General features: G+C 37.5%; 1 protein-coding gene across 3 annotated transcripts; it reads left to right on the forward strand.

Moving 5' to 3' along the window:
• Positions 1–1,789: 1,789 nt before the first annotated feature.
• On the forward strand, positions 1,790–11,712 carry LOC149225649 (uncharacterized). Of its 3 annotated transcripts, none has more exons than XM_089377234.1 (10): positions 1,790–2,008; positions 8,838–8,899; positions 8,988–9,321; positions 9,423–9,540; positions 9,693–9,764; positions 9,955–10,084; positions 10,174–10,766; positions 10,875–11,005; positions 11,136–11,228; positions 11,379–11,712. In XM_089377234.1, the coding sequence occupies exons 3-10, from the start codon at positions 9,080–9,082 to the stop codon at positions 11,485–11,487; spliced, it is 1,488 nt and encodes a 495-aa protein (XP_089233360.1). In that variant the 5' UTR covers positions 1,790–2,008; positions 8,838–8,899; positions 8,988–9,079; the 3' UTR covers positions 11,488–11,712. The 3 variants fall into 3 exon arrangements, with proteins under 3 accessions (XP_089233360.1, XP_089233359.1, XP_089233361.1); XM_089377233.1 differs by having other exon boundaries at positions 9,017–9,321; XM_089377235.1 differs by having other exon boundaries at positions 9,028–9,321.
• The last annotated feature ends 977 nt before the right edge of the window (positions 11,713–12,689 follow it).

Raw genomic sequence — 12,689 nt, forward strand, 5'->3', positions numbered from 1 at the left:
ATTCTTTATTTATTTATTTATCATACAACTATAATTACTTTTCTAAATATCAAATTATTTCAAAAACAAAATTTTAGACACAATTCATATTTTTACACGTGATGTTTTTATTTTCCACAATATTTTATAATCAATTTCATATTTTTATTTTTTTATATTTTCCACAATATTTTATAATCAATTTCATATTTTTATTTTTTTACACGATAGCCACGAATACACATTCAAGTGGACAAAAGGTCAAAGAGAAGTCCAGGGAGGTGCATCACGACAATGTATACTATTGGAGTCCCCTCGGCCCATGTACTAATCTGACCTGAAGCACTGTCGGGTAGATTCGACCTTGTGACCTTCTGTATGGCAAGGCATTGCTTTGACCGGTTGAGCTAACTCTTGGGTTAAAATTTTGATTTAGTTCATTAAAAGATAATTTAAATAATAAAATTAGAAATAAATAAATATAAAAACATTAACACAACTAAAAAATTATCATGTTCTACATTAAATAATTGATCTCATTTTCATGTAAATCTATCCATAGTAAAAAGAAAATCATTACTCTTTTACGATTCTCTAAACAAATTGAATTTGATATTTGTGGCTCAAAAATTATATATATATGTTTTTGTAGTTGAATCCTTTTAAATTATATATTCCGTATTTATGTTTTTGGAATTGAATTCTCTTTGAATTTTTCTAACTACAACAAAGATTTTGGGGACGACTCTCGACCCAACCATAGGCTCAAGTGCACATAATCTTTCTACAGATGGCCACCCCCGAGCCCTCAATCAATGTACTACTGCCAGGAATCCTTTGTTGACCAAAAAATGGAAAGGGCTCTACATGCACACATTCTATGTGTCAACATGCAACTTTTATTTCTTTATTTTAAAATTTACTTAATTTAATAATTTCTCGTAATTTAACTCTTTCTTATTTCATTCTTTTTTTTTTTCACTTACTTATTCTTACTATTTTAATAATTTACTGTTATATATAGTTATTTAGAACTCCAGTTTATTATTTATTATTTTATTTATTTATTATTATTATATTCTTTTCCATATTTATTATTATTATCTTTTATTTATATTTTAATGTTATATTATATTATTTATTATTATTAGAAACATTGCAAAAACTAGATGTTAAATTAATTTCATTTATTTGTCATAACTAGTGTAATTGACAATTGAGATGGTCTCATACTTGTGTGATACAAGATTGATTTTAACCCAAGAAATCACATAGAAAACTTAGGGTCCACGTGTTTCGAACCTCTATCTAAGTTCATCATCAGGAACAAGATCAACATACCACTAATTTGTCTACTACCATTAAGATTGATTTTGTCCACTACCGCTATAAATACTACTAATTACAATATGCCTAACATAAACATGAGTTCATCATCAAGAACATGATCAACATACCACTAATTTGTCTACTACCATTAAGATTGATTTTGTCCAATACCACTATAAATACTACTAATTGCAACATGCCTAACGTAAACATGAATAGATTAAAAAATTAATCTAAAAACTTTATAATATTTTACATAACATGTTTACATGTTTTATCAAATATACCACATATTCCACGCATCCAAATTTTCTTTAGCTACCTCCTTAATGTTCACTGAAATTAAACTTTATCCGTTAAGAAAAAGCTTCCGATTTCTACCATTGAAAATAATCCTTTTAAACTAACAGTTGAAAATTGTAAATTAACTTCCAGTAAGTTAACTTACAGGAAGGGAAAAAATGAAAGTCCTATATATATTCCTTCAAGGAAGGAAATAATTGCGAGTTTATTTTTCTCTCACAATTTGAGTTTATTTTCCTCAAATTGTGAGTTTGTTTGGTTGGGCAGCACTATTATTATCCTCTCTGTCATCGGTCGATTTGCTGCTGCTATTTCTCCTCTCTGATGGAAATAATCGACCGCGGTTAGGGGTTCGATTTGCCTTGCCAGGAATCAGAATCGACTGAAGAATTAAAAGGTACCATGAATAGCCGATTTTTTTTGGTTTAACCAGTTGGTTTGATTACTTATTTAGAAGTTCTTATGAATTTTGTTTCATGGATCCCACGTATTATGGTCGTTAAATGTCTGATCTCTGTAGAAAAATAAGTACATGCTGCTCTTTAACAAAACTTTCAGTGTGTTCATGGTATGTTATAATGGGGGGTTTTTGGTTTAACGGTAATGCGTGTGATTTGTTAGTGCATGATTTGGTAGAGTTCGATTGCTGTGGAGTCATTCAAACCCTTGTGTGAAGCCACCCTTGAAACCATTGAACATACACCCAGAATTCATTAAAACTCAGTCATGGACTTGAAACCCCATTTTGGGGCTGCAAACACATCGTTTCCTTTTATATTTTTGGGTTTGATATCCCCTTCATTTTTTGTTAAGTGGTTAGACGATTTTTAATCAAGGGGCTGGTATCCCTCCATTAGGTATTTTGGCTGGTAAACTGTCTTTTGATAACGAAGTGGACTTTTCCTTGGGCTAAAATGCTATGACGTAGGGGTATGTATTCGATGAAATTCACCTAGGAAATCCACCTGTCTGTTGAGATTTGCCCCATCCATGGGCCGTCGACATCTCTGGGACATCTATCCGGTCTTAGATGCAGTAGTTAACTATGTCGGTCGCAGTAAAGCAAAAACATGTATTTGGAGGGTTTTGAACCAGGGTTTGAGCATTGTAAGTGCTTTGATTTAACCACTTGGTCAACATGCTTGACATGATACTGGATTCATTGTCCTTTTCTCTTCTTTTTGGTAGATAAATAAAATCTACATTGAAACAAGATTGATATACAAGACATTCTGCTGAGTTTTATTTGATCTGGGGTTTGTTATTAGACAATTTACTCATCCCCAGACTCTGTAAATCAGATAGAGGGTAATGATATTTTCCTATCAATCCCTAGACTAGATCTGCTACAAAATGTTACTTATACGTCTGGCTATTGATAAGCAAGCCATAAGGCACAAAAAAATATTTCGTATAGCCTGGTCAACTAAGTCACCGGATTCGTCCTAAACCCCCTACGAATCCCGAATCCAGCGAATCCGACACGATTCGGTCCGGATTCGTGTCCAAATCATATGACACGTCGTGTCCGTTTCCGACACGTCGAATCCGAGGTCGTGTCACGATTTTCAAAAGTGTGTCGCGATTTTGGGACACGTGTCCTATTTCCAGGACTCGCTAAGCTCAGTGCGGGAATGAAAAGGGCATGTTTGCTCATTAATATTTTCATTTGGCAAGTGATTTGTGCTGTTGGCAAGTGATTTGTGCTGTTGCAGCAAGGAGTAGAGCATTTTGGCAGCTTCATGATCAAGTCTAGGCCCTAGTATTGATATGCTATTCATGGTAATGTTAAATTCTTAAAGTAAAAGTGACATTCTCCTTAATATTCATTTTCATCCTTTTACTTAAATTTTTAACATTACCATGAAATGACTCAGGATGTTTGAGAGTGGTTCCGACCTCATTGGATTTCATATGGAGAAAGTAGAATTTTAGATTTCATTCAAAATCCAGCAAACTTACAGTTTTTCAGGATTTTAGGATTGGGGGATTGCAATGTTTCCATTGAATTATGTCATGTATTAGGGTATGGAATTCGTATTTAATCAAGAGCACCAAACCAAGAGCTTCTGAATATGTCGCTCCCGCTCCTGTTTTCGCTCCCGCTCCTCGCTTTCGCTCCCGCTCCCAAGTAACACTGTTCCTGATGATATGGGTCTGGACACGACTGTTGAGTTGGCATTGGCCAACATGGATCTCAATGATCCAGTGCTAGAGCCTGTTAGATTTGATGACTTAGAGGGGTCAACCTCCATACCAGCAGATGCAGAGGCGACTATGGATACAGGGGAGTAGGAGGATGCAGAGGAGAGCAGTGGGGACCATGATGATGGGGACAGTGATGCTGATTCTGATGCTGATTGATGCCTTGAGGCTTGTATACCTGTAGTTGTTTTATATTTTCTATTTCTATTTGCCATTGGCATTGCACCAACACTACCTATGTAACACATTTTGATTTGATGACTTAATGAGAAAACTACAGTTGTCAGTGTGTTTATCTTACTATCTTGTAGTTGTAAGTTGTCTTTCAGTTATGATTTATGAATCATGATTTAAATTTTTAATAGATTTATCATTTATGTGACCAGTACCACTGACATTTATTTGAATTTTGTATGTACTATGCATGCTAATAGCTATAGATGAAGATCTATGTTTGAAATCAATAAATTTGTATCATTAATTAAAATTTGTGTAAGAAATATGATAATATCTAATTTTTAATATATATGTATATTTTATATATATATATATATTTTTTTTTTTGATAAAATAATATATAACGTGTCCTAACGTGTCCTGTTCCGGGGGGTCAGCGTGTCCGAATCCGACACCACGAATCTCGAATCCTACGTGTCCCGAATCCCCGTGTCAGGTGACTTAGCTGGTCAATTTGCAAAGCGAGGGTGAGGCAACCTTCGTTAGGTTCCTCAATCAAAGGGTCATACTGTGTGACCATTCTTAGCAGGCTAAGAAGCATACTGCTTTGAAACTGCTGATGTCTTTGGAAACCCCGATTCTAACTGACCATGAGATTTGACAAAAGATATTGGGTTCCTTTTCTTTTCTGGATGAACCATCTTCTGCCTAACTTACTTTTCCCCAAGGGGCAATCAGGTGGGGACACTGGCTGTGACATCTTCTCGAGCTTTTTCCAAGTCAAACACATCATTGATCACCTTGAGTGGTGGAGTCATTTGTGGTAGCACAGGCTGAAAGTCCTCTTGATCCCGACAGTAATTAATATCAAAAGTTCAAAATCCTACTGGTTTGTAGGCAAATGTCATTCTTCATTTGAAGAATTGATTGAAGACTAAGCAGAAGGTAGAAGGGTAGCTCCTGATTTTCGAATTATGATTGTGAATAATTTGCTTGCGTTTTTTCAACAATTACATACTCACAAAGCGATTTTTCTTATGTTTAAGTCGTGAAGTGGTTTATTGAGAGAGTTCCATGAGCTCTTGCCCCATAAAGGAACTGATTTTTCTTGGAGGCCGAGAAGATAGTTAATCGAGGTTAAAATGCCATCTAATCCTATCATTCCCCATAGCCATAGACCTATCATTCCCCATAGAAAGCTTTATGTCTTTTATTACAAGGGGCATTAGGAGCGATAGATAGATAAGGATGGACAGACAGAGATTTAAGGGTCTAAGAGGTCTTATTTCAAATGAAAAAAGCTGCTTCAAAACACCGTTGAACCAAGTTATCCAGAGATAGTTTACCAAATGTATCCCACAGAAGCAAGGTTGCCTGCACATCGCTCACCACCATCCCTGCCATTTCGAGAGCTTGCTGCCGGCACCACAACCGAAAGAAGTCATTATGTAAAGGCTAGAAGACCGAATAGAAAGCACGAGAGAGACCAGATACCTTAGATTCTTAAGGTCATTCATTTCCGGGCGGGACGTATGTATGGTCTGTGTGTTTATTGGGACGGGCTCTTTACCAGTGCTTCATTTTGACATGGAGAAGGGTACGGATCCGTGCTACACTAGCAGACCAATGACTGGGACTCCTACCGACAATCCTGTTGAGTACTATATTAGCTGGAAATATCTATAGTTCCATAAGCAGTAAATGTGCTAACCCTACCCTGCAGCGGCCCACCACATCAGTGTAGATCAAATATCCACTTAGACCTTCGCTCGAGTCCATATCCAGTCCTGGATCCGGTAGACCAAGTGGCAAAGCTAGTTACAGATTCCATATGCAAATCCAGTCGCAGATCCATAGCCACCAGTTATAGATTGGGATCGGGATCCGGAGCCAGCTGATTCACCAATTCTAGAGCTAGCAACTGTTCGGTATAAATCTAAAAGCCCTTAAGTAGTACTGCCCATAGCTAGGTCAGAAGAAACTTGAGAAAAATAGATAGCAGAGAAAGAGACATTTGATCATCCAGCGAAGGCGGAGTGGGCAACACCTATTGTAGTTGAACCAATTGATCCAGGTAACCACCCCATGGTAGATATAGATCCCATGCCAATTAACCGAGCTTACCCTACTGATTCAGCTGACCCATCGTCAAAGATCCTGCTCACTGCTCACAACCACACGCAAGGCCAAGGCCTTTCTTCGGTCATTTTCACGGTCATTGGCGTTGATAGCGCATCTCGAATGAAGAGGGATTCATAACCCGTGACGGAGTAGTGTTTCTGTCTTCATTTGATGGCGCGTTACCTTGATAACCCAGAAGCCCGGAGGCACCAATAACGTAAGGTACATCATCATATGGTTGGTATAGTCGCAGTCTTGAATGATTATGAATTTCTTCGGCGAAGGCCCTCAGCTTGCCCCGGGCATGGAGAGGAGGCCGAGAGGGGTGGTTATTCGTAGACATCAGTCAACTCGAAATGCGGTGGGAGGAGTGGCTGGAGCCGCACCCTATATCTTTAGTAGGGGGTTTCTATCCTAGTAACTTAGTGCCATATGTGTTTCCTGTCCGGAAGGATGAGTATAACTCACTCACAGAATTGATCTGCCGGGGCGAGCTCACTCAAGCGGGTGTTTTTTAAGAGCCGTCAATTCAGATGCTGCGTTTCAGAGGAGGAAGGGCAGGTATAATGCTACTCATCTCATATTCTAGATGCTGCGTTTCAGATTCCAGTTATTTCTTTTGGGATCTTGCGTACCATTCCTTTCTTTCCTTGGTCGAAGCAAACTCCTTCTGATCCAGCGGATTAACCCTCCACCTCTTGAATGGAGCTCGGGGAGAGGTGGATAAAACCTTTCTATCCAGAGGTTACCAAACAAGCTGGGTTAGGTGCTTTCCCTCTATTCGGCAAAATTGAACGAATGCTTTTAGGCTGGTAACATACCGATATATCTCTCTTCCCGGGCTGGGGTATTTCATTGTTAAGGTCCGTAGGGGGTTGGGCCATCAATATCTCATTTCTAAGCTCCATAGGGTGCGCAAGCAGGCTCGACCATAAGGGAGAGGAATTTCTTCCTCCCATGACAACCTTTTTTGAAGGTCCAAGGCTCCTCGGGGGCACTAAAGTCTATTTTTATTTCATCAACTATGCCCTTTTATGTAGTTTCCTTATGTTTGGCGGGATGGAATCATTTGCTTTTAGGTTGAAATTAATAGAAATTAATTTTGAATGCCAAGTGATGCTAAGCATTTGCTGCAAGTCATCAATCAATGGTTATTAAGTTGTTTCTGGCTCAAGATTGTGGGACTAATGGATAAAGAATGTGGAAGGTACAAGACAATCAATTTTTGGTAGTGGCTAGGTTTTTGACATGAATTATGAACTTTGTGCAAGTGCACAAATAATGAATTTATCAATGGTAATTGTCTCCACAATGTTGAAGTAATCTTCAAAGCATACCTATATCTCAATCTATTCCTTCAAAGGCTATAAGTAGTGTTTAGCAAATTATACAACTAAGTGTGTCTGAAGTAGGGGAGGTTGAATTTTGAGCATTGCTACAAAAGTACAGCTGTTTTCCAAAAAAATTGGATACAAACTGTGTAGTGGATTCACCCTGTCCGACATTTCAAGTGAACACTTCAGCTATCATCTTTTAGCTTTCTGGTCCCTGATGATGATGGGTGGAGTGTCCACCAGAAATGTCTGACAGGTTTAATCTACTACACAATTTGTCTCTAATTTTTTTTTGACAAATATGAATAACAGTGGAAATCTCCACTAAGTACAGCGATTTTTTCAGGGTGATAGGACCAACTAACATGGAGACAATATTTAATAGAAATATACACACATATAATGCAATCCATAGAAATGGGCTCAAAGTACAGCTATTTTTAGGGTGATAGGACCAACTAAAATTGAAACAACATTTTATAGAAATGGACACACATATAATGCAATCCTTAGAAATGGATAGCGGTTGTTTTCTATGGGTTGTGTGGTATGTTATCCCTTTTTTCATTTCTATACTCTCCAATACTGCATATTTTACCTGTACAAATATGCTATTGAATGCCTTGCATACCGTTGAGAGTGTTTGTTTTATAGGGTTTGTGTGATACGTTGGATTATCCTTTCTTTCATTTTTATAGAATCTAGCAGTGCAAATTTTACATGTACAAATATTGAATGCCTTCTATATCTTTACAAGACCAGGGGAAGAAGTACCAGAATATTAGATGAACCACTATTTGGGTGATCTGTCTGGCCACATAGTAGTCTCAATGCCACCACCATGTGGAATCCCCCCGGTGACCGTTGGGGGAATCTACTGACTTTGGTTTTAACCTATGGCCTCTTGAACTGTAACCTGCCTTGTGCTCTGGTTCAACCAAATGAGCTTATAACCCTTATGGCAGGGTCGTTTTGTGCTCAGAGCTGCTTACCCACTTTTCTTAATGATATGCATTAACAAATATTTGACTTGGGCTGTGGTTCAACCAAATGAGCTATAATCCTTGTGGCAGAGTTGTTATGTATGTCTATGCTCAGAGCGGCTTATCCACTTTTATTGATAATATGCATTAACAAACATTGTGTGGTTGCAAGTTTGAGTCGTTCATTTCTTGCATAAATTGGACATGTCAAATTAGCCATGTATGCTGGTTGAAGACAAATATACATATCAGTGGTACTCATAAGTAATATGAAAGTTCAGTTTATATTCCTATTGCTATTTAATGCAATACTAAGTGCATGTCTCGACATACCATGTTTGTACATGCTATGAACTGTCAACCTAATGTTAGTTATACTGTATTAATGTCTTGAAATTGTTCTCAGGAAACTTTTTTGAGCTAGCTGTGAAACTACTTGGAAAGTATATGGCAGGCCGTGATAGATTTGTAAGTATCACTTATTGTATTGTTCAATCAAAGTCACTTGGCTTTTATTGCTAAACTGGTTTTGAGTTTTGCTCTGCCTTTGAAAAAGTGCAACAATGCGCATTTGATAATTTTCAGGACTTCTATAGGAAGAACAGAGATTATTCAAATATTTTAGATGAAGATGTTGAACCAGAAGAAATGGAAGAGGGAGAAGACGAAGAAGAGTATGAAGATGAGGATGATCAGGAGGAAGGACAGTATGAGAAGTCAGAACCAGAAGAAGATCCTGTTGCGGTCAGGGAACGCCAGGAGTATTTACAGAGGAGAGAAAAATTAAAAGAAGTTGAGCGGCAGAAATTGAGGCAGAAACTGAAGCAAAAGCTTTCTGATCAATTTTATTTGGAAAATGCTCAAAAGAAAAAGCTCTCAAACAATGATGAGTAAGTTTAAACAGTGTGCTTGGACTTTCATGTTTGTATGAAGGGTACTAGTGTTTTTCAGAAACTAGTTTACATTGTAATGAAAAGTTCCTTTATTGCAGCTATGGTTCTTTCTTTGGCCCTTCTGAAATAGTGGTTGCCAGAAGAGTTATTGTAGAAACACGTGCAAGGAAAGAAGCTAATTGTATTGCAGCTAAGGCTTCCAAGGAGGACCCAAAAGTATTTTGCAGAACTCTCCTTGCTTTTGCTTATGAACATATGTAAAAAGTTTTTAGATGTTGGTTTTGCTTTTTTGCATTTACCCTTAAATCTGATTTGTGTCACAGTGAGTTCGTGGCTTTTCACTGATTTTTTTTGCATTTCGGTTCTAGGGAATATCTGAACCTGAATCGGATACAAACTTTGAAGAAAAAGAACCACCTCCACGCAAGGTTGTTGATGAGGTATAGAAGAGAACTAGAATACAGTCATAACTCTTAGAATTTAGTGTGTCTATTGTGTTAAACTGTTTTTAATGGCAAGTCTAAGATTTATTGCATTCCCAGAGGCAAACAGCTATTGTATGGTTTGTGTAAAAGTCTTTTTGCACAAAATTTGTCTATGCCTGTATTTACTGGAGGATCTCTCTTGCAGACCAAGACAAAAGCACAGCAATTAAAAGCAACCAGGGACTATTCCTTCCTCTTTTCTGATAATGCTGAAATTCCTGTTCTTGATAAAGGGTCCACATCTGATCTTAATTCTGTTACGAAATCCATACCAGGTAAGTTCAGTTTTATAATTATTGAGATTAACCTGCTGTTTTTGGCTTAAGCATTTTTAAAGAATCACTGAAATAATTGACTTTAACAGATAATGCTCAGAAAAAACAACCAATTGGGAAAAATTCAGTTGGGGCATTAAAGAAACCTGTAGTATCCAGTAAGCCAGTCTCCTCTTCCAAGGAATTTAAAGGCATTGTAAAACCTTCTGGACAAATGTCTATCAAGCCTGGTTCACAAACAATATCTCCGCAACCCAATCTGAAAGGATCATCTAATGCAAAGAATCAGGCAGGCAAGCCGGGATCTGGATCAGGGCGTTCTGTTATTCAGACCAATGGTTCCTTGTGTCAACCCGGGAGGAACGGAACAAAGACTGTAAATTCTGGGAGTAATGGTGTGAAGGGTGTAAACTCAGATACTATTAAGAAAAAGGAACCTTTATTAAATGCTAGTAAAAGTGGGAAGGATCAACAGCGTTTATCAGGCTCTCAGCCTACAAATATGCAGAAGACTGTTCCTATAAAGGCTCCATCGCAAACATTCCAAGTGGAGCAAAGAAAGCCTACAGTAATGGCGAAGTCATTGTCCAAACCAGTGCAAAAGATGGAGACAAAACTTTCACCCAAACCAACACCAAAACCAGCACCAAGACCGGCACCGAAACTACTGCCAAAGTCTCAGGTTTGACCAATTCTGTTACAGTTATGAACTTCTTTGTTTGAGCATTCTGCATTTCATTTCAATGTCTGTCTGATTGCAATTTTGTAATTTCATTTCTTTGCCTTACAGGTAAAGCCGGAAAAAGCCCCCTTGTCTCGTGAATCGCATTATGGTCGACCCAAGAAGAGGAGGCCTGTAGATGATGACTATGATCTTGAAGATGGTGGCAATGTTAGTAGCATGATCAGACAGATGTTTGGGTAATGTCTTACCTTTCCTTGATGAAATACTATTAACATGATTGAAATCTGGCCTTTGGTACTGTGGTTTTATGATATTGTCTGCTTGGCTTTCATATATGTGGTCCTAACGAGTGCTTAATACTTTCAGGTATAATCCAAATAAGTATAGTGATATGGATGATGAAGATGACCGTGACATGGAGGTTGGATTTAGTAGAATACTAGCTGAAGAGAGAAGAAGGTAATATTTAGTTCCATTCTTTACGGAGTAGATTAGTTTCATGTTTTATTTCTTAGAGGGGCAGTTTACTTTTCTACATGTAAATTTATTTGTTGCTAAAGAAGCATTCAAACGTGGTATTAAGTGTGTTTTTCATGGTTACATTTGCAGTGAAAGAATTGCTAGGGAGGAAGATGAAAGGGAGTTGGCATTAATTGAGGCAGAAGAAAGGGCAGAGAGGGAGAGAGCACTGAAGAGACGAAAATTGCAGAAAAAATAGTCGTGGAGCAACAGAAAATGAATATGACTATTTTCTGTGGCCTAAAAATTTCTTGGCAGGTTTGAAACAGGTCAGGGATTCTTTTACAGAGGACATGAATCTGGGAAGGATGTCTGTTCTTTCTGTGAAGCATTAGAGAGTCGATTCGATGAAAAGCAGATTCCATACATACGGATACCTGTCTATGGTCCTTGCATGAGAGATTATTAAGATTGCTGGGCCATATGTCTTGATATTGGTGGTAACCCTATGGGTTCACTTGTATAATCTTTTTGTATGGAAGGGAAACAGACGTCATCCGGCACTGTGGTTGCAGTATTATGGATGGGGGATTGTATGTTTGCTATTGCTTTGTTTTTTCATTGTAAACCAGTCATTGGTCTGGTTGATTTAGTTCCCACAGCAAACATTACCTTAATGTTTTAAGGTCGAGACGATTCTTAATGCAGTTTTGAGGCAATACTACATTCTAAACGTATGTTGTTGATCAGAGCTGGCTATTGAGCACTTGACATTGCATTTGTAGTGTAATTACAACTCCAATGCGCAGGACCTGGTGATTTGTAAATTCCAAAGAACATATTACTTTGGTTTATGTGCATTAAACTACAGGTCCAATATATGAATTGTACAGGAAATGTGTCTGAAAACAACGTTTCTATTTTATGGAGAAAATCTCAAATGTACACCAGGGCCATTGTTTTCTCTGCCAGCATCATTTTATATTTTAGTCTGTTTCTTTAATTAAAACATACTTTGCAAACATGTCAAATTAACCACAAATTTTGGATAAATAGGAAATTCTGAAAGCTATTTTTAACATGGAAAATGCTGAATCAAAAATCATTGTAACTAGAATCATTTACTACAAGAATCATTTACTAGGAGAACATTTAATTCATTAGGGAATAATCCCAAAATAGATTATTTACTATAAGAGGAAATAAGCTTGTCAAAACTGATGAAGATTAGCAGAGGTGCCCGGGATATTGTACTAAATTACAGGTCCAGTATATGAATTGTACAGGAAATGTGTCTGAAGACAACGTTTCCATTTTATGGAGAAATGCTGAAATGTACACAAGGGCCATTGTTTTCATTGCCAACTGATCCGAATTGGATCCTAAAACACTCTCTAAGTTTTCATGACTGTTTCAATTATGATAAAAGATTCAAGTCCAAGTAAAATCAAAGCTATCAGA

Source organism: Pinus tabuliformis, chromosome J (genome assembly GCF_031772625.1).
Source record: "Pinus tabuliformis cultivar Carrire ecotype Pingquan chromosome J, CPIR1, whole genome shotgun sequence".
In the NCBI taxonomy this organism is placed as follows: domain Eukaryota; kingdom Viridiplantae; phylum Streptophyta; class Pinopsida; order Pinales; family Pinaceae; genus Pinus; species Pinus tabuliformis.